General features: G+C 44.2%; 1 protein-coding gene across 1 annotated transcript; it reads right to left on the reverse strand.

Annotated features, from left to right (window-relative positions):
* Positions 1–11,227: 11,227 nt before the first annotated feature.
* On the reverse strand, positions 11,228–16,908 carry Rab29 (RAB29, member RAS oncogene family). Its single transcript, XM_028876519.2, has 5 exons — positions 16,356–16,908; positions 13,912–13,983; positions 13,040–13,221; positions 12,225–12,346; positions 11,228–11,953 (listed from the first exon to the last, which is right to left on the reverse strand). The coding sequence occupies exons 1-5, from the start codon at positions 16,477–16,479 to the stop codon at positions 11,839–11,841; spliced, it is 615 nt and encodes a 204-aa protein (XP_028732352.1). The 5' UTR covers positions 16,480–16,908; the 3' UTR covers positions 11,228–11,838.
* Between the last annotated feature and the right edge of the window lie 8,978 nt (positions 16,909–25,886).

A 25,886-nucleotide genomic window follows, 5' to 3' on the forward strand; every position in this document is an offset into this window, starting at 1 on the left:
GTTAAGGAATGAGGAATCCAACCACACCTTACCAGTCCCTTACGGAAACCTTGTGGCACAATCCTGGCTAATTCGTAAAGATAAAGAACAATCTTCACTCAAATGCTGATGAGCCCATCGGCTGTCCTATGGCTAGTTTCCTTTGTTTATTCAGTCTTCTGTTCAAAGAACAAAGCCAAGGGGGCCCTGTTCTCAGCCATTCATTGAGGTTTTCAGAATACACTGTAGAATATTCTTGCGTTTTCTTATTGGCCAGAGATTAGCAGAGTGGTTGGAGCGGCTTTATTCTAAACAATGTATCTTTAGAAACAGAAAGTCTTTATTTTAAACAGTGTATCTTGTTTAAATCACCCCCACTCACCCCTACTCCCCCCCCTGCATCCCAACACACCCTTTCCACTTATGTCTTCTCTCTCTCTCTCTCTCTCTCTCTCTCTCTCTCTCTCTCTCTCTCTCTCTCTCTCTCCCTCTCTCTCTCTCCTGGAAACCCAGTGCATACAATTACTACTGCCTGCCGGCAAGCTTGATCTTGCATGGGTCCTGTGCAGGTAACCATAGTGGCAGTGAGTTCGCGAGTCCAGTGCTCTCATCCTGTCCCGCCCGAAGACGGCATCTCCCAGCACTCTTCTCAGTCCTCCAGCTCTTAGGATCTTTCTGATCCCTCTTCTTTGATATTATTCGCTGAGCCTTTAAACAAAGCAGGTGGTAGTAGTGGTTGATACAGATGTCCCTATTTGGGGCTGAGCCCTCAATAATCACTTAATCTCAGCAATCTGACAGTTCTAAGTCTGCATTTAACCACTGCGGAGACAAGCTTCTCTGGCCGACGTTGAGGGCAGCACTAAGCTATGTGTATGAACATAAATGTTTAGAAGGCAGCTTGGCAGCACGTCTATTTAGTGAGATAACTGTACTAGGTTCCCCGCTAGGGACTACGGCCTTCCCAGCCACGGACTTTTGACTAAGTTTGCAATATCAAGCATGAATTTCCTCCTGGGGAACAGGCCTCAAATCCAAAGCAAAAGTAGGTGGTTGCCCTCATAACGGCTGTGCCATTATTTCACCAGTGGGTACACCTTGATTGGCAGCCCAGAACTGTAGCATGTAAGGTGTGATGGTGGGTAATACCATGGATGGCTTTTCTCCCTCATCTGTTTGCATAACATCTTCCGGCACTGTGAAAAGTATCCACTACGAAAGCTATCATGTCAATTTCTGCTTGGTTCCTCTATGTCCTGCAACTGACGTGTGTTGTACTTTCAGCGACAGCGTCTGGCCATCTAGTTCTGGTGGACAACCAAGAGCAGTGGCAATAGCCTGGTGTTGTTTTGGGGGGCTTCTTGAGTTCCCTGATAAATAATTTCCAGGGAGATAATTCCACACCCAGCACTGAGATTTTCATGTAATCACTCATGTATTCTGGGAGAAGCATAGTCCACCCATGCAGAATACCTGTATTGAAACTTTTCTAAATATATGTTTACATTTTTTTTTTTTTATGTCTAGGGTGTTTTGCTTGCATGTATGTCTGTGCATCATACTCATGCACTACCTGCAGAGACCAAGAGAGGACAGCAGATCCCCTTGGACTGGAGTTACAGATGTCTGTGAGCCATCACATGGATTCTGGGAGCCAAACCTGGGTCCTCTGCAAGAGCAACAAGTGCTATTAACCACGGAGCTGAGCCCCTTCTTCAGCCCCTCTGCTCAGTGGTTTAAGAGGACTTGTTGCTGTTCCAAAGGACCCAAAAAATTAAAAAAAAAAAAAAGAAAAAGATACAAAAAAAAAAAAAAAAAAAAAAAAAAAAAAAAAAAAAAAAAAAAAAACTAGCAGTAGGCATCTTAAGACGACCCCAGCTCACTCCTGTTCTTGCTGTTCCCAGACGGAGCTGAGTCCTCACGAATTCTGAATACTCTAAAGTTCCCAAGTACCCAAGTACGCTGGTCTCACGCCTTATTTTTCTCTTTCTAACTCCTGGTTAAGTGTTCTGATAGGTTCACTGTTTTTCATTCTGAACTCACAGAGATCCAGATTCTACTGGAATCTAGATGTGTCACCATTTTTTTTTTTTTTTTTTTTTTTTTTTTTTTTTTTTTTTTTTTTTTCTAAATTAAAAAGCAAACAATACAAAAATATCCAAAGAATGCAAACACAGATACAACAATGACATAACAGACAGATAGCAAAACCATTATATTACAATGCAGTCCATAACAAAACTCAACAAAATTTTCTTATTTCTTATTAAAAATAGTTTTTTAAATAATTATAATAAACCTTAAAAAATCATATTTTTAATTCACTCCCAAAGTGGTGGATTTCCATATACTATATTAGCTTTGCTGCTCTCACCCCTTGGTCTCCTGTTCTGGAACCGCCATCCTTACTTAAATCTTTAATCCCTAGGACCCCTTCCTTCTCTTTTTGTATCATACATGTTCTACCATCCACTCTTTCACGGGCCCTTTCTAGCTTCCCGAGCTCTACAAATTAAGCACACAAATCTAAAAATTCAAAGCTAGTATCCACACGAGATGAACATGCGTCGTTTGTCATTCTGGGCCTGGGTTGTCTCATTTAATACTGTACTTTACAGTTCAATCCGTTCTCTTGCACAGTTCACTTTTCTTTATAGCTGCTATTTTGTTGATTATTAGAATAGCAACATTGGCTTGTTTCCTGGGATCATTTGCTTGGAATCCCTCTTGCCACCCTTTTAGCCTAAGGTAATATCTCTCTTTTACGGTGAGCTGTGTTTCTTGGGGGCTTCTGCTTTTTGGTCCAATCTACCAGTCTGTCTTTTGAGAAACTGAGACCATTAATATTCACAATTGTCATTGAAGATTATACGCTGATTCCTGCCATATTTTGATTTTGTGTTGTTTATTCCTTTTTCTCTATTGTATATTATTATTCTAGTATGATTTATTCTTTCCTGTGGCCTCATCATGGATGGATTTATTTTTCCTTTTGAAGGATGCCTTCAACTGTCTTCTGCAGAGCTGGTTTAGCAGTCATAAATCCTTTAGTCTATTTTTATAATGGAAAGTTTTTATTGTCCTTTAATTCTGACAGACAGCATAGTAGTCTGGGTTGGTAGCTGTTATCTTTCAGAATCTGAAATACATCACTCCAAGTCCTTCTTGTTTTTAAAGTTTCAGAAGAATAATTTCACATTATTCTAAGGGACCTGCCTTTCTCTGTGAGTTGATGTTTCTTTCTGCGTTCAGCATGCTCTCTTTGTTCTGTATATTCAGTGTTTTGATTATAATCTGACAAGAGGAGGTTCTTTTCTGGGCTTGTCTGTGTGTTACCTACATTGGCCCCTCTTTCTCGAACTCTGGGAAGTTTTCTGTTATGATTCTTTTTGAAGTTTTTTTTTTTTTTCTATGACTTTAGGATGAGATTCCTCTCTATGCATATACCCCATGATTTTGGTCTTTTCAGAGTGTCTCATACCTCTTGGGATGACCACTGGTGCCTTCTTATTTTATCTTTGCCCTGGTTGGACTGTTCCAGGTCCCCCGTCTTGTCCTCAAGTGCAGACACTCTATCCTCTCCCTCATCCACTCTACTGCTGACACTTTCCACAGTTTTTTATTTGACTTACTGTGTTTTTTATTTATAGCATTTCAGATTAGTTTTTCTTTGCTTGGTTTATTAGTATTTTTTTTTTATCAGCCTTATTCTTTCACTTGACACATTTGCAGTGTTCAAGTGGGACTTGAATGTGGTAGTGTTGATTGAGTAGTTCAGAAAATAATTCCTCAGTCCAGGAGCTCTGGGTGCCTGGTGTCACTCTATATTAACTCTGAGTAAGGTGTTAACTAGGAGACTAACTGCATCTGTTTGATGTTACCACTGGGTACTAGCTGACCAATAACAGCGGCCCCTTCCTCTTCAATAACTGTTGGAGGGTAAGCAACCAAGGACAGCGCGGAGTAGACTGGATTTCTGTTGGTAAGATTAGAAGCAGAACAGAACCAGAATGAGTAAGGAGGAGAAAGTGTTAGATTAACTTTGAAACAAGAAAAAGAAAATTGAGCCAGGCGGTGGTGGCTCATGCCTTTAATCCCAGCACTCGGGAGGCAGAGGCAGGCGGATCTCTGTGAGTTCAAGGCCAGCCTGGTCTATAGAGCATTCCAGGACAGCCAGGGCTACTCAGAGAAACCCTGTCTCAAAACAAACAAACAAAACATAGCTAGGAAAGGAAAGTTGGGGGTCCACAGATTTTAGAGATTGTTAAAGCTAATAGAAGGCTATAATTAAGCAGTAAAAAGAGCAGGCTATAGACTGAGAGAAAGAAGAAACTGTGTAGGAATAGGGACTGTATGAGGTGTGACGGGTATAGCAGAGAATGCCTTATAGCAGACTGGTGCAGAAACATACCCAACAGTCCTAAGCCCTAACCCAGCAACGTACAAATAAAAGCAAAGCCATCACGAAACATATGCAAGAGTAGATATTAAGTGATAGAAAACAAGAGGTCAAGTCAGTAATTCTGGAATGAATTGCTGGCACAGCTAGGCTGAGTTGATCTCTGACTCTAGCAGTTTGCACACGGTACCATGTGGCAGTGGCAGCCTCGGTGCTTTGGGGGTCCTAACACATTTCTGTTCATAGTTTTGTCTCCTGTTTGAGTCAGGGAGAATATGTAAGTTATCTGGAGGAAAATCTTGTCCTTAGAGCGGGGTTGTGGTGATGAGAGAGCACGCTCGTGTGCATGCACGCTACACACATACACACACACACACACACACACACACACACACACACACACATACACACGCATGCGCGCGCGCGCACGCGCGCGCGCGCGCGCAGGCGCACAGAGGCAGGAGACTGATGTTAGCTGTCTTCCCTGGTTGCTTTCCACCTTATTTTTGAGACAGGGACTCCCACTGAACCTAGAGCTCACTGAGCAGCTGGACTGTCTGGCCAGCGAGCCCCTGGCACATGCAGCCTGTCCAGCTTCCTAGGGGAGTGCTCAGGTCCTCGCCCCTGCAGGGGACACACTTGGGTGACTGAGCCTTCTCCCCAGTGCAATGTCCATCTTCTCAGTATGCTACCACGATGCCGATGATGAGACGACGATGACGGTCAGTGTTTTGTTTTGTTTGCTTTGTCACCTTGACACAAACGAGGGCCACCTGGAAAGAGGGAACTTCAATCTAGAAAATGCCTCCTGAAGATCGGCCCGTAGGCAAGCCTGTGGGCATTTTCTTGATTAATGATTGACGTGGGTGGCCCCAGCCCACTGTGCACAGTGGCACCGCGGAGGGTCAGTGCTCCTGAGCTGTATGAAACAGCAGGCTGAGCAAACCAGGGAGAGCAAGCCAGAAAGCAGCATCCTCCATGGCCTCTGCTTCCGTTCCTGCCTCCAGGCTCCTGCTCCAGAGTTTCTGCCTGGCTTCCTTCCATGACGTACTACTATAAGCTGTAGGATGAGATAAACCTGCTCCCCAAGTTGCTTTTGGTCATGGTGGTTTTGTTTTGTTTTTGAGACCGGGTCTCTCTCTCTCTGTAGCCCTGGATGCCCTGGAACTCAGAGATCCACCTGCCTCTGTCTCCCTGGTGCTGGGATTCAAGGTGTGCGCCTCCCCTGCCCACTAGTCACGGTGCTTATCACAGCAATAGAAAGTAGGACAGCAGCGAGAAGCAGCGTCCAAACACCAGGTCCCAGTCACTTCTTACTACAATCCCATTTCTCACAGATGGCAATATTTCCGTCTGACTCATCTTAATTATTTTCTTATTTATAGGTAGGGCAGAAAAAAAAACTTAGTTATAATTCAATTCCTTCTTTTTTAAAAAAATATTTATTCATTGTATGTACATGCAGGTATGTGCATTCCACAGTGTGCATGGGGAGGTCAGAGGATAACCTTTTAGGAGTCAATTCTTTCCTTCCATTGATTCTGAGGCAGGGTTTCTGGCTGTTGTACTATGTGCTCTGTATTATCTGGTCTGCTAGTTAGTGGGCCCACTGTTTCTACCCATCATCTTGCCATCAGGAATGCTGGAATTAAAGGTGGGTGCCAGGCTTTTTATAAGGGCTCTGGGAGCAAATTCAGGTTGGTAGGTAAGTCTGTGTGGTGGTGTTTTTATCTACTGAGGCATCTGCTAGGCCCTCAGTTCCTTCTTTAATAAGGGTGGGGATTAGGATTATAATGTCTACCAATTATGAGAGAAAACCTAGATAAGGTGTCGAGCCAGCCTCTAGCAATGCTCAAAAAGGCATGTAGACCCTGAGTCAAGAAATGGGAAAGAAAGAATATTCATCTTTGATAATGGTCACAGCCAGGTACATGCTTGCAATTCCAGCAGGAGATCAGGAGTTTTAAGCAAATCTGAGCTATATGAGACCATGTCTGGGGGTGGTGTCACAAAACCAAAATAAAAGGTTACATCTTCAAGCAGTATTTGGGGTATTTTCTTCTTTCTTTCTTTTCTTTTTTTATTTTTTAAGAATTGAATCATTTCCTGGGCATGATGGCACATGCCTTTAATCCCAGCACTAGGAAGGCAGAGGTAGGCAAATCTCTGAGTTCGAGGCCAGCCTGATCTACAGAGTGAGTCCTTGGACAGCCAAGGCTACACAGAAATCTTGTCTTAAAAACCCTAAAATAAAATAAAATAAAATAATTGAATTATTATAGGCATTTGTACCTAAGCAACCAGTATTAATAACTTAACGGAGTATTTATAGTAGTGGGCTGAGGATGTAGCTCAGCGGGCAGAGTCTTTGTCTAATATATGAGATGCCCTAGATCTGAGCCCCAGGTCTATGTGATAGAAGACACCTGAAACTGTAGCATGGGGGGTGGGGGGTGGATAGAGGCAGGAGAATCCGAAGTTTAAGGTCATTTTTGGTTATATACCAAGTTTGAGACTGGCCTGATACGAAACTCTGTCTCAAAAGGAAAAAAAAAAAAATCCTTTCCATTTTCACAATACTCTTGAACTAATGGTATAAAACAGCACTTTAACAAACACGTTAAAGGTCAATAAATACTAACCACCATGAATACAAAGCCTAGTTCCCATTTGTGATTTTTTTCCAGCCATTTAAATCAGTTCATAAAAATCAATGTTCTCTTCACATAAATGGAATTTGTTAAGACATTTCTATCTCTACAACCTGACAGTGAGGGTGCCCACCTCTAATGACCACTGCAGTCAGGAGTGAGGGTGCCCACCTCTAATGACCACTGCAGTTGGGCCTGGCAGTGAGGGTGCCCACCTCTAATCCAAGCACTCCGGAGACTGAAGCAAGGTGATTGTGATTTAGATTATTCTGAGTGAATGGTAAGGTGCTTTCTGTAACAAACCAAGGCAGGGTGGGGGGGAGGATAACTGTAGTCAGAACACTATCTGAAAACGGCAGTACAAGAGAATCTCAAGGTCAGAAAAAGGCTGGGCAGCTGGCACCAGTGGTGCCTGCTTCTGATCAGACACTTGGAAGAGTGAGGCAGCCTGGGCAATGCGGTGAGACCTCATTTCCAAAGCCAAGCCCTCTGTCCTCTCATGTCCGGCTTCTGGAATCCCTGTTTTGTGTTTTTCTTTTTCTTTCTTTCTTTCTTTCTTTCTTTCTTTCTTTCTTTCTTTCTTTCTTTCTTTCTTTCTTTCTTTCTTTCTTTCTTTCTTTCTTTCTTTTCTTTCTCTCTCTCTCTCTCTCTCTCTCTCTTCCTTCCTTCTTTTCTTTCTTTTCTTTTTTTTTTTTTTGGTTTTTTGAGACAGGGTTTCTCTGTGTAGCTTTGCGCCTTTCCTGGAACTCGCTTTGGAGACCAGGCTGGCCTCGAACTCACAGAGATCTGCCTGGCTCTGCCTCCCGAGTGCTGGGATTAAAGGCGTGCACCACCACCGCCCGGTTCCTTATGGTTTTTTAAACAGGGCTTACACAGTCTGGCTGGGGGCTCTGGAAGTTTCAGCCTCAGTCTCTGAACATGGCTACAACCACACTAGTTACTTCTTTCTTTGGAGAGTGGTTTTTATCTTTCCCTTTAAAAAAAAAAGAGATTTGTTTTTATTATTTTTACTGATGAGTGTGTGTCTGTATGAATGTTTGTCGTTCCTGTGCATGCCCACAGAGGCCAGAAGTGGGCATCACATCCTCTGTAGCTGAAGTTACAGGTGGTTACAAGCCGACTGACATGGGTGCTAGGAACTCAGGCCTTGCAGAAGATCAGCAGTGCTCTTCACCTCTGGACCATCTCTCCAGCCCCTGGAGAGTGGTTTTCAAAGTCTAGTGTGTATATCAGAATCACTGGAGAGTTGGCAAAACATCCGGGTACCCACAAGCTTCACAGAGAAAAGACAGTGGTTTCTATTTCTACCACATTCTCCAGCACCAGCTTCCAAACCTGGCTGAATCTGCAAAGCTGTGAAAACACATTCCCATGTTTTCCTGGAAATTTTCATTGAAAAGATTTAAGATTAGCTGGGTGGTGGTGGTGGTGGTGGTGGTGGTGGTGGTGGTGGTGTGGTGGTGGTGGTGGTGGTGGTGGTGGCACACGCCTTTAATCCCAGCACTCGGGAGGCAGAGGCAGGCGGATCTCTGTGAGTTTGAGGCCAGCCTGGGCTACAGAGTGAATTCCAGTACAGGCTCCAAAGAAATACTACACAGAGAAACCCTGTCTCTGAAAAACTAAAACCAAAACAAACAAACAAAACTCAACAACAAAAAACAAGATTTAAGATTAATTCTCTTAAAAGCTTAAAACATGAAACACACACACACACACACACACACACACACACACACACACACACACACACACACACAGAAAATTTTTGATGGTTCTGATGGGCCAGATATGGGACATCTGTTTAAGCCCTAGCCTATAATTTCAAGCCTTAGGATAATCTCAAGTTCACTGAGAATATTAGTCTTAGGTAGGTTGTAAGTCACCATTCTGGGGAAAATTTAACAAATTTCTTGCTAATTTCTAGCACTTAAGTTATCATCTAATGGTTTTCAGTGTGTCCTCTCCCAGTCCTTAGGCCAAGATCCATGGATATTGGTGTCCTGTGGCTGCTAAGCACAGGCTACTCACTGTGTTCATAACATTAAATCGCCCGGCAGAATTCTGTTTGATAACCTCCCCTCTCTTTCTTACATCCCTGAAGCTGTATAGAACAGACCTACTACAGAGCACTAAGCCAGTCGGCTTCATTTACAGCATTATGCAGGAGACAGCATCCCAAGCTGGATGGGGCTACAGAGTGAGATCCTACTTTTTTTTTTTTTTTTTTTTTTTTTTTGGTTTTTCGAGATAGGGTTTCTCTGTGTAGCTTTGCGCCTTTCCTGGGACTCACTTGGTAGTCCAGGCTGGCCTCGAACTCACAGAGATCCGCCTGGCTCTGCCTCCCGAGTGCTGGGATTAAAGGCGTGCGCCACCACTGCCCGGCCTATTTTTTTTTTTTTTTTTTAATAAACCTGCCTAGAATGAATTCTTTTTTTTTTTTCATTTTTCTTTATTAAGAAATCTTCCACTCACTCTACATACCATCCACAGATCCCATCTTAGAATGAATTCTTTAAAGATTTATTTATTATGTATACAGTCCTCTGCCTGCATGTCTGCCTACAGGCCAGAAGAGGGCACCAGATCACGTTACAGATGGTTGTGAGCTGGGAATTGAACTCAGGACCTCTGGAAGAGCAGCCAGTGAGTGCTCTTAACCTCTGAGCCATCTCTCCAGCCTGAGACCCAATTTTTAAACAAAACAAAATAAAAGAAACAACAAAATACATCATCCCAGGACACCACCCTCTGAAATCCTTGCCTCTACTAATTGAGAAACTCTAGATAAATCTGAGCAAAAAAAAAAAAAAAGTGTGTGTGTGTGTGTGTGTGTGTGTGTGAAGAAATGTGATCATGATTCAGATAGGTAGCTTTACAGCTTAAGTGTTTCTGTTGTTTTTTTCCCCAGGGCCAAGGACTGAACCCAGGGCCCTGCGCTTACTAGGCAAGTGCTCTACCATTGAGCTAAATCCCCAACCCCTTGTTGTTGTTTAAACCTTTATTTTATGCATATGGGTGTTATGCCTGCAATGCCTGAGGATGCCGGAAGGGGGCATCGGATCCCCTGGAAACTGGAGTTACAGTCCATTGTGAGCTGCCATGTGGGTGCTGGGACTTGAACCTTGGTCCCCTGGAGGAGTAGCTGAGCCATCCCTCCAGACTCCTTTTATTGTTTTGAAACATAGTCTCATGATGTAGCTCAGACTAGCTCAAGACATAATCTCAAATTCTCCTGCCTTAGCTTTCCAAATGCTGGGATTACAGGTGAGTCCCACAACTCCTAGTCAAAAGCTTGCCTTGTTTTTTTTTTTTTTTAAAATGTGGCTGAAGATGACCTTGACCTTCTGTTTTGTTTTATTTTTAAGATTTTTAAAAATGTTTTATTATGTGTAGGTATATGTATGTCATGTATGTGTGTGTATGTCTGCATATACATGTGAATACAGGTGCTTTCTGAGGCCAGAGGTGACAAATCCCCCTGCAGCTGGAGTTACAGGTAGCTGTAGCCTCCTAGTGTGGGTGCCAGGAATCAGGCTCAGCCTCTTTCTAAAGGCAGCAATACTCTTAACTTCTGAACCATCTCTCCAGCCCAAAGCTTGACTATTCTTGAAGCCAAGACAAGGTAAAGTTAATTATGACTAAAAGTTTCACAAACCCAGTGATTCTGTATTATCACCAGTAGCCCAAACTAGTAGATATCTAATGCTGTCCTCCTGTACCCCAGAATCTGATGTAGAAATGTTAAATCCAATACAGGAAGAATTGGAAAGAAAATGGAATTTGGTTGACAGGCCGTCTGACCTTATTTCCCCTCAGTCTGAACTCATGGTGTTTTTCTACATCAAATAGAAAAAAAAAAAACAAAACTCAAAAACTATTGAGTGATGGTGTGAACTATTGTTATCATTTTTTTTTTTATTTTTTTATTTTTTGGTTTTTCGAGACAGGGTTTCTCTGTGTAGCTTTGCGCCTTTCCTGGAACTCGCTTTGGAGACCAGGCTGGCCTCGAACTCACAGAGATCCGCCTGCCTCTGCCTCCCGAGTGCTGGGATTAAAGGCGTGCGCCACCACCGCCCGGCTTGTTATCATTATTTTTAAAGATAGGATCTTATACTTTGTAGCCCAAGCTGTCCTTGTATGTTTAATCCTCCTGCCTCAGCTGCCCAGGTACTAGGATTGTAGGCATACATATCACAAGTGTCTTTGAGATCATTTTATTTGTACTTTATAGATTTACTTTGTATGTGTGAGTGTGCCGTGGTTGAGTTTGTAAGTCACAGGACAAACTTGTGTGTGAGTCAGTTTTCCCAACACGTGGGCCCCAGGGACTGAACTCAGCTTTTCTGGCTTGGTGGCAAATGCCTTTATGCACTGAGCCACCTTGCTGGCCCTGAGAATTATTCTCAAGCCCAGATGCTAGAGCTAGGATGTACATCAGTAGCCATGTGCCTGCCCAGCATGGGCAAGGCCCTGATTCTAATCCCCTGCACCACAAACACACAGGTGCTAATTTTTAATCCTTCCCATAAACTCATGCTAAGTTGAGAGATGAGATGATCACCGTCCCATAGGAAGCTCTAGCTGGAGTACATGGGCCAACAGTAAGTCAGAGACAATGTCCAAGAGCAACAAAATGCACATGAGTCCCAGGCAGCCCTTCCCAAGTCCCAGCTGGCCTCCTTTCAGGGCAGCGGCCGGCAAGAGACTGTTCAAATGTTCTTAACAGAACATTTATGCCGGGTGGGCAGCCAATAGGAAGAGGTGGGTGGGAAAGTTCAGTGACCTGGACAGAAAAGGAGCCACATGGACCTAGCAGCATGTCCAGCCAGAGGAGGACTTGGTTTGGAGATTGATGTAGTTCCCTTGGGTGGACAAAGACATCATATCTTCTCTGGAATTGTTCATCATCTTCTCAACGAGGACTCTTTAAAAAAAAATAAATAAATAAGGTATGGAGAAGGTAGATGGAGAGAAAGGAGTTGCCCCCCTCTTCCCCCCACATTGTCTTACACCAGGCAGCAGGCCATAAAGACACCAGGTTTAAGCACTCTGATGTCCTCAATTATTTTAGGGACACTGGCATTCCAGGGGCTTAACCTGTACTTGTTTGCTCAGAAACCGGAAAAGAGGGTCCATGGGGCCACGGTGGATAATAAGTCTGTGTGCCTGTCCCCAGAACACTGAGGGCTACTCACCTCATAGCCTCATTAATATTTCTGTTCTCCTTGACTGACGTTTCTGTCCAACCTGTGAAACCGTTCTCTTTACTGAACCGGTCAATCTGGTCCCGGCTCACCGCCCAAGGGGACAGATCACTCTGACAAAGAAAATACATAGATAGCAACACCATAATCTTCATAGGGACTTCGTGCATTGAGAACAATTTTCAACCAATGGCTACGACCACCAACATCCAAAATCTGCAGTCAAGATTCTTCCTTTAAAACAAAAGAGTCAGTCACTCTCAGGAATGTTGAGTTGGCTCAGCAGTTCAGAGCACTGGCTGCTCTTCTGGAGGACCCTGGTTCAATTCCCAGCACCCACATGTCAGCTCACAATGTTCTGTAACTCCAGACCCAAGGAACCTGACACTTTCTTCTGGCCTCCTTGGACACCAGGCACACACATGGTGTATAGACATACATGCAGGCAAAACACCCCCCCCCCACACACACACACAAAATATAATAGGAAGTAACAAACAAACAAACAAACAGAAATCCACTTTCTCAATATCTCTTCCAAAGAAAGCAGAGGTGACTTCCAACTTAAAAGGGGCAAACAGGCATGCTGGTGTGCTGGCGCCCAGGCACGGTGGCACTAATTATGGCATTTGATTAACAGAAGCCGGACGGTCAGCTTTAGGTCAGCCTTGGCTACACAGACTCTAGCTTGAAAAAAAAACACGATAAAATGGGGTGTGCATGCTCAGAAACACAGGGCCTTTTAGATACCTCTACTCTGGCCACTGACAGATGCTAGGGGCCATTTGCTTAGAATGGCCACACACCTTGTTGGCCAAGAGCAGGCAGGGTACAGGCTCTCCACTGGGCAGTGTGAGCTTGCTGTCCAGATCCTGTTTCCATCTTTGGCTGTTGCTGAAAGTCGTGGCGTTGGTGACGTCAAACATGATCACACAGGCAGAGGCGTCTCGGTAGTAGAGTCGCGTCATGGAGGTGAAACGCTCCTGCCCTGGAGGGAAGAGGAAGCTCTCGAAAGGTGATCCTGAAAGTGATTCTCTGGTATCCTGGCTACCCTTCCTTCAGCGGCAGACAGGGCGTTTTGTGTATGGTAGAGAGGCCCTCTGACTCCGTCTATCCCGTTAAGGGATTATTAAATTCAGTCAGATTCTGTATCTAAACGGCAATGTCCACTTCCCTGTCTGCCACTTACTATCTGTGTGACTAAGAAAATCAGGCTGAGCACTTCAGATCTGTCATGCGCTGAGTAAGATAAAAGCTTCTACGACAGGGCTAGTGAATCAGGACATTTGAAATACTTTGAAGGACAGTATATAATAAGGATCCACCATTATCACTGTCTTATTTTCTGGAGATCTTCTTTCTCACTCAAGTCAGTTGAAGATCTAGAGCCCATCCCTCCTACTAGGGGAGTACCCACCCATGGCCTGGACAATCTGCCACCTTAACAGCATCTGCACCCACACGGAGATGACAGGACATCTCTTTATCTTTGGGGCAATGCACCTTCAAAATCATCTCAAAAGCTCAGAGCAGCTCAAACTTGTAGCTTCAGGGAAAAGAAAAAAAAAAAAAAGATAACGGTTCCGCCATCCCATTTCCACCCTCCCTGCACCCCACCCGAGGGGGCTTGATGGTTAAATAATTTCTCCCTTGTTCTCATCTGGTCTTTCCATTTTACCTGCAATATCCCACAGCTGAAGCCGCACCATCTCTGAGTCAGACCACTGGAGGACCTTCAGAGCAAAATCCACTGAAAATATATGCATATTATACGTCAATAAAATCTGCCTTTAAAAACAAACCCAGGGATGGGCCAGTGAGATGGTTCTGTGAGTAAGTTAAAGGTACTTTCTGCCAAGCCTGTCAACCCAAATTCAGTCCCCATAACCTAAACTCTATGAACCATCTATCTTCTGAGTTCTACATGTATGTCATGATGCACATGTCCATATATACATACATACAAAATAAATGTTTTTTTTTTAATCCAGGGATAAGCTCAGATTAAATACACAATGACAACTCCTGGGTCTTGAAACTCCAATTAGGTTTCAGCCTTTGATAGATGGAGATGAGTCCACCTGGTGCATAAGTGTAGGACACAAATTTCACACTCAAAGGATATTCAGTGTTTTCTCCTCTATCAGATCAAGTTATTTGATACTAATTATCTCCATGGTGGCGCACGCCTTTAATCCCAGCACTTGGGAGGCAGAGACAGGCAGATCTCTGTGAGTTCGAGGCCAGCCTGGGCTACCAAGTGAGCTCCAGGAAAGGCGCAAAGCTACACAGAGAAACCGTGTCTCAAAAAACCAAAAAAAAAAAAAAAAAAAAAAAAAAAAAAAAAAAAAAAAAAAAAAAAAATTATCTCCATGGCTAGGAACAGGAAAGTGGGAGTGATTATGGAAATAATTCCTGTTCTCAGGTTAAGTGGTTTCTGGGTGTTTTTAGGGGATTTTCTCAAGGAAAGGGTGATGGGGAAGATGAAGGAAATGAAGCTAAGTGCGGTCCAACTTCACTGTTGGTACCTACTCAGATAGTATTATGAGAAAACACAACCACACTGTCCTCTATGTCCTCCATAAGGCTTCGCTAACTATACCAGGTAGGAACGGGATAGCTGAAAGGGTGCCGGAGGATGAAGTCTGCAGATGCTGAAACTCCACGACCTTGGGGTGAACAACTATTCCAGGGGAACCTCCCAAAGTTGTGTTGTGTGGGCTAGCACCAACTTGAGACTTTCCTGCCCTCACCTCTTGAGTGTGGAATTAAAGGTATAGAAAACCTTACTGTGCTGGGGGAAAGCTATTTGTCAAGGAGAGAAAACAGAGTAATTTCAGTTCGGAAACATACTCTTCTACATCTGTGACCGAAGTAAAAACTAGGGAGAATTTATAATAAACATTGGGAAGCAGACCAACAAAAGCAAACTTGCCAGAGTCAATTATATTCATACTGTAGGAAAACGAAGGCCACTGGGAAAAATTAATTCACAGGACACTTTTAACCCAAATCCATGGAACAAAGACTTATATTTAGGAGTGGTGGGCAAAGTAGTCAGGAAACAGTCTTTGAAATGTTAAGTAAGCCCTTAATTTTGCCAGATGCTTTTGTATATTAAAATGTTTATGTTTTATAGTGTGTGTATGTGTCTGTCTGTCTGTCTGTCTGGGTGTGTGCTCATGCCATAGTGCTCCCATGGAGGACAACTTTTGGGAGTCTCTTCTCTGCCCATCTTGTGAGGTTGTTTAGGCTTGGCATAAAGCACTGTTACCCACTGACATCTTCTCCCATCTTTGGTCAAATATTCTCTCAGGTTTTCATTTCAAAGTAAATAGTTAATTAAAAACAACTTTCATATGAACACCGGCACACACTTTCAAAATCTATGCCGGTACAAGTTTTACATAAATTTTTTAATTTTTATTTTAGGTTACTCTTTCATATCACCATTTTGTTAACTACTTTGTACTTGCAGTCGTGTGGGGGTGGGGTGGGGTGGGGGTAGGGGGGTTAGGTACAGTTCAGTTAAGTTCAAAGGCCACGCTAGGAAAGAAATTAATTAACTTTTTGTTAATTAATGTAACTCTCCCCCCTCCCCCAGCGTGAGAGAAGAAGGGTGGGAAGATTGGCCACTTGGGGTGTATTGCACATTCTTTCTTGAATTCCTCACATTTCCCACGAAGTCCTCGAATTATCTTTATTAAAGCGACCTACGGGGCTCAGCAGTCCTGACCAGAATCTGTCCCCCAACCTTCCCCACACCCGGTCCTTCTGACTGCCTAGCTCCCTGGGCTCTCCTCTTTAGCTTAAGTCGGTTCTTTCCTCAACACCACTCCCATGCTGGTGAGAAACAGGGCAACCCTCCCCAGCCTGCCCTTGAACCAGGGCTCAGCTGCCTCAGCTGATCGGAAAAGTTGCTCCGGGCAGCGCATGTACTACAGGCTGTGAACAGCCCTACTCAGACCCCTCCACCTTCTCCATCATACTTCAGCCCGATCTTTGCAGGCAGTTGGCAGAGGCTGGCACAGCCCCCCCCCCCCCCCCAGAGATGACCCCAGTACCCATCGGCTACCGGCTGCAAGCCCGGACGCCTGCTCCCAGCCGCCCGCGGCCTCTCACCTCCCACGGTGGACTTGTAGTGCTTGCTGAAGCTGTCCTGGGAGTAGCGCTGGACCAGTGACGTCTTGCCCACGGCGGCGTCCCCCACCACCAGCACTTTGAACAAGTGATCTCGGCTGCCCATGGCTAGCGGTGGGGAGAGGTTTTGTTTTGTTTTGAATGTTGTGTTTTCGGGAAGTCGCTTATTTTAACCCCTTGGGTTCCCGGGGTTTCTTCCGACTGAAGTCATGCATGCATCCCCACCCTTGGCTAGCTGAAGTTGCTCTGACGGGAAAGCAGAAAAGGAAACTTCTGCACTCGGCCTCTGCGCGCTTCCTCCCGGTGCGGTCGCAGCCAGCGTGGGGCGGCTACGAGCTCGACCCCCTGCGGTTGGCACCTTCCCGTCAGGGACCTCCAAATAGCTCGCCAACGCGTGAACCCTATTGGCACCTTGCTCTGCTAGGTACAGAAGACCTGGACTCTTCTCCCACCACATACACCAAATTGGGAGTGTGCAGAGTCCTTGTCCCGTCCCTGTCCTGCCACTGGCGGCGCACTTCCCGTCTTCCTTCACCAGCGTTGTCCGCCCCGCTGCACGGAGCACTACATTTCCCAGTGTACCTCTTGGTGAAGCGACCGGGGGAGTGTAGAGAGTTGCCGAGTGGACTCTTGGGAAATGTAGTTTCCTAACTACCTTGCACAAACCTACATAAAGTTTCAAAGTTTTTAAACTTTCAAGCATTCAGAAGTCTATTTTAAAACAATTCTAAAATTCGGCGTGGTGGCGCAGGCTTGTAATCATTGCCTTGGGAAAATGGAGACGGAGGGTCAGAAAACCCAAGGTCATCATCTTCTGCAAGTACTCTGTTCAAGGATACCCGGACCCTTTCCTCTCCTGAGACAGAGATAAGGGGTTTGAAGCAACTTCGGGGGCGTCCTGAACTACATAAGCCATGATCTCTCCTGTCTAAATCTGTGCCCAGATTTTTTAAAAACACATTTTAAAGGTTTCCAGATGGTTTTATCATATTTTTAAAGGTTTTATCACACTGAGATAAACTACTCCATTAACAAAAGCCCAAACATAATCCCTCATGTTCCAAGTGGAGTCCATTTCCTGTTGTGTCAACAACACAGTCATATCTCGAACCTTGTAAATGTGATCTCCTGTTTTCCATATGACCAATAACAGGCAAATTCAGGGACATTTCACCCAAGAGATCGATCCTTAGAAAAATCTGTCAAAAGTCACAAAACTTAAAAAACTAGCTCTGGCAATAGCAATATAGAATAAGCAAGAAACAGTTCCTCATTCATACTTCCACATTTCTTACACCAGCCACGGATATCATTTGAGCACAAAGTACTTTTCCTTTTGTTACTGCAATTGTTTCTGAATAATCATAAAATGATTGGCAAATATTTTTAATTTTTTCTACCTGTAATTTTTCTGTCCTGCCTGACCTTTAGATAGGAGTTGTGGCTGATAGAATAAGCTTCACTTTCCTTGTTGTTGCTGTTTTTTTTTTTTGTTTTTTTGTTTGAAAGAGGGGTTTCTGTAGGCTAGGTTGGCCTCAACTGCTTACACATGACCTTGAACTTGTGACTTTTCTGTAACCACACCCAGTTTTGTACTTGTGGAGATTAAATCCAGGCACACCCCCAGCCCTCTTCTTCTGTTTTCTTTTGACAGAAGCCCTGACAAAAGTCTCTGTAGCCAAGGCTGACTGAGCTCGTGATCCACTTGCTTGAACCCCTTCCACAGGAGTAGTGTACACCACACCCCAACCTGCGGGGGGTGGGGGTGGGGGTGGGGGGAGGGCAAGTCTCTCCCACCACTGCCTCCCTTCCCACTCCCTTTGTAGAAATAAAAACTTATAGTTAGTATACAAAGTAACACCTTCCATCGCAACATTTCCATTCACACATTGACATTCTCTGTTCTAATCACCACGCTTGCCTGTCCCCTCTCCACTTAAGGACTGCGTTTTCTCAGTTCCTATTGCTTTGACATAGTTCAGTACCCTTTGGCTTTCCCACCATTAACCCCATCATTTCTCTCCTCCATGTAGAATTCATATTTTGAGCAATATTAATTCTTTTTATCTACATTCATTTTCCTCAGTCCCTCCTTTGAAAAAGCCAAATACCACATGCCGATTCTTAAAAAACGCTTCTCAGGGATGCTCTGAGGCTCCAAACCAGTACAGACAACTGCTCCTGTTGGCTGATTGGCAGAACTAGATGGTAGGACGCTATTGTTGAAGACACCACATGCTTTGATTGCAGTTCATAGAGACATCAAGCTGTAACCGAACTGGAAGCTTCTCTGCTAGGAGGGGCTATCCAGGCTGCTGGAGGTGGGTGGTCACTAGTGGTGAACCCTGGTCGTGTGCTACACTCAGCATGCCAGCAAGTTGTGTCCAGTGGTGCAGAAATGGTGTGACTATTGTGGGGGCAACCAATCACTTACATTTTTATTATTACCATTTTTTCCTTTTTCTTTTTTTTAAAACTTATTTCTGGTCAGGAGGTGGTGGCGCACACCTTTAATCCCAGCACTCAGGAGGCAGAGGCAGGCATATCTTTGTGAGTTCGAGGCCAGCCTGGTCTACAGAGTGAGATCCAGGAAAGGTGCAAAGCTACACAGAGAAACCCTGTCTCGAAAAACAAACAAACAAAACAAAACCTTATTTCTGTATACATGTAAACCCTTATTACCAGTTTGTTATCTTAATTATCCTTAACAGTTTTTAATTAATTTATTTTTATTTCATGTGCATTTGTGTTTTGCCTGTATGTCTGTCTGTGTGAAGGTGTCAGATCCCCTGAGACTGGAGTCACAGGCAGCAATGAGCTGTCATGAGGGTGCTGGGAATTGAACCCAGGTCCTCTGGAAGAGCAGCCAGTGCTCTTAATTGCTGAGCTATCTCTTCAGCCCTATTATTACCATTTTTAAATTTTTATTTAATGTTAGGTATATGAATGTTTTGCCTGCATGTATATCTGTGCACCACGTGTGTGCTGGTGCCCATGGAAGCCAGAAGAGGGCATTGGATCCCCCAGGACTATGATTACAGTTGCTTATGAGCCTTCATGTGTATGCTGGGAATTGAATCTGGGTCCTCTGGAAGGGCAACAAGTACTCTTTTTTTTTTTTTTTTTTCTTCGAGACAGTTTCTCTATGTAGCTTGCGCTTTCCTGGAACTCATTGGTAGCAGGATGGCTCGAATCAAGAGATTCACTGGTTGGCTGGAGAGATGGCTCAGAGGTTAAGAGCACCGACTGCCTCCACAAGTCTCTTAAGTACCCAGCCACATTCGTTCACAACCATCAGTTTAATTTCCAGTCACCGTAAGCTAAATGTTACAATAAATAAATAGAATTAAAAGTTTATGGTCATCCTCAGAGTTTCAGGACAGAAAAAAAAAAAAGAAAGAAAGAAAGAAAAGAAAAAGAAAAGAAAGTGTCAGGTAAAGGAGATAAAAACATGCCATCATCCTGATTAGCTTTGTCCACTTGGCATAGCCTGTGGTCATCTAAGAGGAAAGCAGTGATGAATTATCTAGATCAGATTGGCCTGTGGGCTGTCTGTGGAGGACTCTCTTGCTAATTGGTGTAGGAAGGCCCAGCCCAGGAACCACGTGGTTCCTGGGCAGATGGTTCTGGATGTAAGAAGGCTAGCTAAGCGTCAGCCTGCAGGACTCATAAAGCTGTGTTCCTCCAAAGTTTCTGTTGTGTTTCCTTCACTGGTGATGGTGAGTGGAATAGCTTTCGGGTCCCCCGTCCTGAGTCTAAGATGAAATAAACCCTTTTCTGCCCCTAAGTTGCTTTTGGTCAGAGTGTTTTTTTTATCACAGCAACAGAATTGAAGTCAAGCAACCATCTCTAAATACGACAAAATGGATATGGCGATTCTTTCAAGCTGAAAGCCCTTGAGGGACTGTGACAGTAGGCAGTGCCCTTTGGTCCAGCCTTTTCTGTATGCCTGTAAGTCAAAATAGTCTTTCTGGAGGGCTGTCCTTCATCAGGCAAGGCTGGAAAATAGCCTTCATCACCCACAGGAGTCTGGTTGCTAGGGTGATAGTGAGTCTCAATAAACAAATTTTGAAATAACTTCCTTTTTCCTAGCTTCTATCCGTTCCTTTGTAAGACACCTCTAGAATAGAGCAGCTTTGTCTAGATAGCCACTCACCCTGCCATCCCGTCCCACGTGTGCATTGACCTTTGTCTAAAATGAATACGGCCTTCCTTATGCCTTTACTCTTGTTCGTGTAAACGTCTTACCATTTCTACGCTTTACTTTTTGTTAATCAGCCTTTATATAAACTGGGCTCCCAGATGGGGCCACAGCTATTGTTGGAAACTCCGGTGGTTCAACTGGTTAGCAGAACTTACACAGCGCTCAGGGTCGGGGAGCAAACGCGTCTCGCCCACACTGGAGCGCTCCAGTGACCTGGTCACGGGTCTCCATGATTTGAGGACTTGTTGCACAGTCGTTTGTTAATTTATCCCCTGAAACTTCTCTAAAACGTCACTGTTTCCTCATCGTCAGCTGACTAGCTTTCCCAAACTGACCAGCCATTCCGTAAGTATTCAAAGTTGTCCATGTGCGTGTTCCACCCTCTTTACCAACTTATCAACTTTATCTTTCCTGATCTTAAGTGAGAACTGCCCTCCTCCCACAAAACAGGGTCCTTTGTGTCTCCTCCTCTTTCTTTCTTTCTTTCTTTCTTTCTTTCTTTCTCTCTCTCTCTCTTTCTTTCTTTCTTTCTTTCTTTCTTTCTTTCTTTCTTTCCTTCTTTCCTTCTCTCTCTCTCTCTCTCTCTCTCTCTCTCTCTCTCTCTCTCTCTCTTTCTTTTTTTTATAGTGTCCTGTTATGTAGCCTGGATGAATCTGGAACTCATAGGAACCCTATGACCCATACACATAAAAACAATAAGGTGTTAAAGAAAATGTTTTTGAAATTATGTGGTAGTGGCATGGACTTCATGGCAGGGACCACTGCTGCTTGACAAAGTTCTAGCATTTCTCCTTTGCGGATCTCAAGTCTCCAAGCACCCTTTGACTTCCATTCTCACTATGCATCATGGGAGTTTTTGTTCGAGCTTTAAAGGATGAAAATGTGCCGGGCGGTGGTGGTGGTGGTGGTGGTGGTGGTGGTGGTGGTGGTGGCACACGCCTTTAATCCCAGCACTCAGGAGGCAGAGGCAGGAGGATCTCTGTGAGTTCAAGGCCAGCATGGTCTACAGAGTGAGCTCCAGGACAGGCACCAAAACTACACGGAGAAACCCTGTCTCAAAAAACAAAGAGAGAGAGAGAGAGAGAGAGAGAGAGAGAGAGAGAGAGAGAGAGAGAGAGAGGTATAAAATGGCAGCCTCTCTAAACAAAATAATTCTTTGGAAAAAAAAAATTCCTGCCACCTGCCACCGTGGAACCATATAGCATGATAACTCTGCCTACTCCCATACAAGTTAACACCAAGCTGTTAGAAAATTCAGATAAGTAACATTTGCTTGAAAAATAAGGTATATTTGATAAATAAGATTTATTTGATAAATGAGATATATTTGATAATCAAGATTTAAAAATTCCTAAGGTCTACTCAGGTTCACACTAATATTTGTCTAGCTTCCTCTTCGCTCACTTTAAGCTTTAGTTATTTGGACAAACTAAGCCATATAAAAAATGGCAATATACTATAATGCAGTGTCTGATCCCCCAGAAAAGTCCCTTTCCCAAGGTCAGGTATTAAGACAAAACCCCCATTCTCTCAGGGACTTGAAGAAAGTTCTTGCTTGCTATAAAAGGAGACATTCTTATCTCTGGCAAGAGGAACTTGTGGCCCTCCGTTAACATTATGACTGGTGCCTATTAACTTGTCAAGGTCAAGGCTAGCTTCCTCAATCCCTTTTCTCAAACCACACGACAGCTCATATGCCTCTCTTCTTCCACTTACTTTTAGGTGCAACTATAGAGTATAAAAAGTGTTTTTTTGGGGGGCGGGTATTTGAGACAGGGTTTCCTTGGCTGTCCTGGAACTCTCTTTGTAGACCAGGCTGGCCTTGAACTCACCGTATTCTTTTCTCACTAAACAGTCATCTTGACTCACCCTCAGACTGTGTCACGTGTGTCCTGTCCCCTCCCATGCCCATCCCTCCTCTTTGGGGCCTGAACCTGCTGGAACAGGTCTCCAGCATGACAGTTGATAATTATTTGACTTACAGCATATTGCAAAGTCAAGGAGAACTTCAAAGGTTTGTGTTTGGCCCAGGGCATTGGGGAGAAGAAACAGTTGTAGACTCTTAAATCAGAAAGGTGGGGAGTCAGGACTTAAGAGGGGAGATGTACAAGTCTGCTGCTCCCCAAAGTCACAGAATCTCTGCCAGAGGAGTGACCACAGGGCAGGTGTGACAGCACAGGCCTGCAATCTGAGCACTTGAGCAGACAAAGGCAGGAGAAACAGAAGTCAAACACTCCAGTCTGGAGAGCTGGCTCAGTGGTCAAGGGCACAGCATCTCCTACACCCACAGAGGACCCACGTTCAGTTCCCAGCACCCGAATAGCAGCTCACAATCTCACAACTATGTGCACCTCTACTTCCGGGGAGGCAAAGGCCTCTTCTGCTGAGATCAGATGTTTTCATGGTGGTATGCCTGTAGACACTGATGCCCTCTTCTGGCCTCTACGGCACCAGACACACATGTGGCTCACATACATACAAGCAGGCAAAACACAGGCATAAAAAAAAAAAATTCTAGGGCTGGAGAGATGGCTCAGAGGTTAAGAGCAGCGACTGCTCTTCCAGAGGTCCTGAGTTCAATTCCCAGCAACCACATGGTGGCTCACAACCATCTGTAATGAGCTCTGGTGCCCTCTTCTGGTCTACAGGCATACATGCAGACAGAACACTGTATACATAATAAATGAATAAATCTTTAAAAATAAAATGGTTTATTTAGGCCGGGTGCATGCCTTTAATCCCAGCACTCGGGAGGCAGAGCCAGGCGGATCTCTGTGAGTTCGAGAAAAGGCGCAAAGCTACACAGAGAAACCTTGTCTCAGAAAAAAAAAAAAAAAAATTCTAGAAAAGGTCAGAAGTTCAAGGTAAACCAGCTAGATGATGAGTTTGAGGTCACCCTTAGACATCTTGTCTAAGAAATCCAAAACCAATAATGAAAAAGGAAAAGAAGTAACTTTCCTCCTTTGATGGAGACAGGTGTCTTCCCGTCTTACTAAATTGTCATTCTGATGGTAGTATCTCCTCAGGGAGAGTTATAAACATGAGACAGGAAAATGCATTTAGAGTCTGAAATCTGAGCTGGATGGTGGTGGCGCATGCCGTTAGTCCCAGCACTCAGGAGGCAGAGGCAGGGGGATCTCTATGAGTTCAAGGTCAGCCTGGGCTACAGAGTGAGTTCCAGGACAGCCAGAGCTACACAGAGAAACCCTGTCTCAAAAAAAAAAAAAAAAAAAAAAAAAAAAAAAAAAAAAAAAAAAAAAAAAAAGAAAAGAAAGAAAAAAAACAAACAAAAAAGATTCTGGCAATCTGAATTGCTCGCACAGTTTGGGAATGGAGTTTGGAAGCCAGGAACAGCGGTCACTTTCGCACTCTTCTGGTGGATGTTTGCCTTCCCCAGTTTTCACTTTCGCTTCTTTTATTCTGAAATTTTCTGAGCCTATAGAAGAATACAGTTCACACCACTTTGCTCTTTCACTGTGTTGATCAATCATAGCGGCTAGTCTTGATTGTCAACTTGATAGAATTTAGTCAACCCACCATGAGAACATGTAGAAGGCAATGGTCTTCATGCTCACAGATAAGCACCGGAGACACCAGGACTGTTAATAATGCAGGGGCGTCTCCTCGATGGAGGAAATAAATACCCGTTTTCCACCCAGAAAACTGGGAGTAGATATTGTCAATGATCTGGTGACCTTTGCTCTCTGTAGAGTCAGATCTCACCCCAGTCTCCCAGGATGTTTATCCCAGACCTCCATCCCCAGACTTTTATCTTTAGCTCTAGTTAATGGAGCCCATTCTTTTTTTTTGGGGGGGGGCGGGGTTCGAGACAGGGTTTCTCTGTAGCTTTGGAGCCTGTTCTGGACTAGCTCTGTAGACCAAAGTGGCCTTGAATTTACAGAGATCCACCTGCCTCCCGAGTACTGGGATTACAGGCGTGCGCCGCCGCCGCCGCCACCACCGCCTGGCTAATAAAGCCCATTTTTAGGGGAGACGTCACAGAGGCTTGCTGACTGACCTCTGCTATCTCTACCACACTAGATGCTAAGCCCTAAGCTATGGAACCCATCTTCATGATCACATGTACTTCGTAAAGGAGTTTCTATGCAGTCAAACCTTAAGCTTTATTGTGAACCTGGAATTGTAATGATTGTTGCCTAGAAACCTTTCCAAATTGTACTGTGTTTAAATACGCTGGCAATGTGCAGTTGCCTGTTGTTAGACTTTCTAGAAGGTTGACACAGCACCAACTAAGTTGGACTGAACAGTTTTCCTTCTTGCCTCTCCAGGTTCATTTCCCTGTCTACCGTGATACTTGCAGGGACCCTGCCCCCAGAAACTTCTAGGCGTATCTTGAGGAGTTTCCAGATTAGATTACATTAGGTAGGGAGACCCACAGTAAATGTAGGTGACGCCATCCTATGGGCTGGGGTCCCAGATGAAATACAGAGAGAGCAAGCAGACGACCTGCCTTCATTGTTCTCTGCTTCCTGACTGGACACAATGTTACTAGTTTCACCCCTATAAGTTCTCTGCTAGGATACACTGTATCCTGGAACATCCTATCCAATCAAGTAAACTACACTTTAAAATTGGTTTCAATTTAATAGTGTCATCTAATAGTATGGATTTCTCTTTCTTTATAGGTCTCCAGACACTTTTTCTGGTTTCTCCCTGCCTCTGATTCAAAATTCGGTGCAGACTCGTGTATGGTATTTGGTTATTATCTGTTTGTTGTCAATGTTCGTCTCCCTGTGTCTCTGCCTCATTTTCTTCTTTTTGCACTAATGAAATGGAACCCAGAACCTCATGCACATTAGGCAAGCATTCTGTGAACTACATCTTTACTCTCTCAAGTTTCTTATAATCTAAGACTATGCTGAGCTCAATATAGGACTTAGTAGCCATGTGTTTCTATTTACATTTAAATTAATTGAAACAGAATAAATTAAAAAACAGTTCATCAATTACCTAGTCACTTTTTGAGTTTATTTATATTTTATTTGTGTTAGTAGTGACCTGAATGTCTGTGTGCTACATGCATGGGGTGCCTACAAAGACCAGAAGAGGGACGGTTCCCCTGGGACTGGGTCACAGCCAAGTGTGAACTGCCATGTGGCTACTGGAAATTGAACTTGGGCTCACTGAATAAGACGGTACTCTTAACCACCCAGCAACCTCTCCAGCCCCCAACCTACTTTTTTTTTTTTTCCTTTTGGAGACAGTGTTTCTCTGTGTAGCTTTGGAGCCTGTCCTGGAACTTGCACTGTAGATCAGGCTGGCCTCAAACTCATAGAGATCCACCTGCC

The sequence above is a fragment of the Peromyscus leucopus genome, chromosome 15 (assembly GCF_004664715.2).
Source record: "Peromyscus leucopus breed LL Stock chromosome 15, UCI_PerLeu_2.1, whole genome shotgun sequence".
Lineage (NCBI taxonomy): Eukaryota > Metazoa > Chordata > Mammalia > Rodentia > Cricetidae > Peromyscus > Peromyscus leucopus.

Excerpts from the sequence above, each read along its gene's own strand:
- Rab29 (XM_028876519.2), bottom strand. The coding sequence starts at position 16,479 with ATGGGCAGCCGAGATCACTTGTTCAAAGTGCTGGTGGTGGGGGACGCC. Across the intron at positions 12,347-13,039 it reads GCCTGCTCTTGGCCAACAAG|AGTGATCTGTCCCCTTGGGC; the intron begins GTGTGTGGCCAT and ends TTTCTTTGTCAG. Across the intron at positions 11,954-12,224 it reads AATATTAATGAGGCTATGAG|AGTCCTCGTTGAGAAGATGA; the intron begins GTGAGTAGCCCT and ends TTTTTTTTAAAG.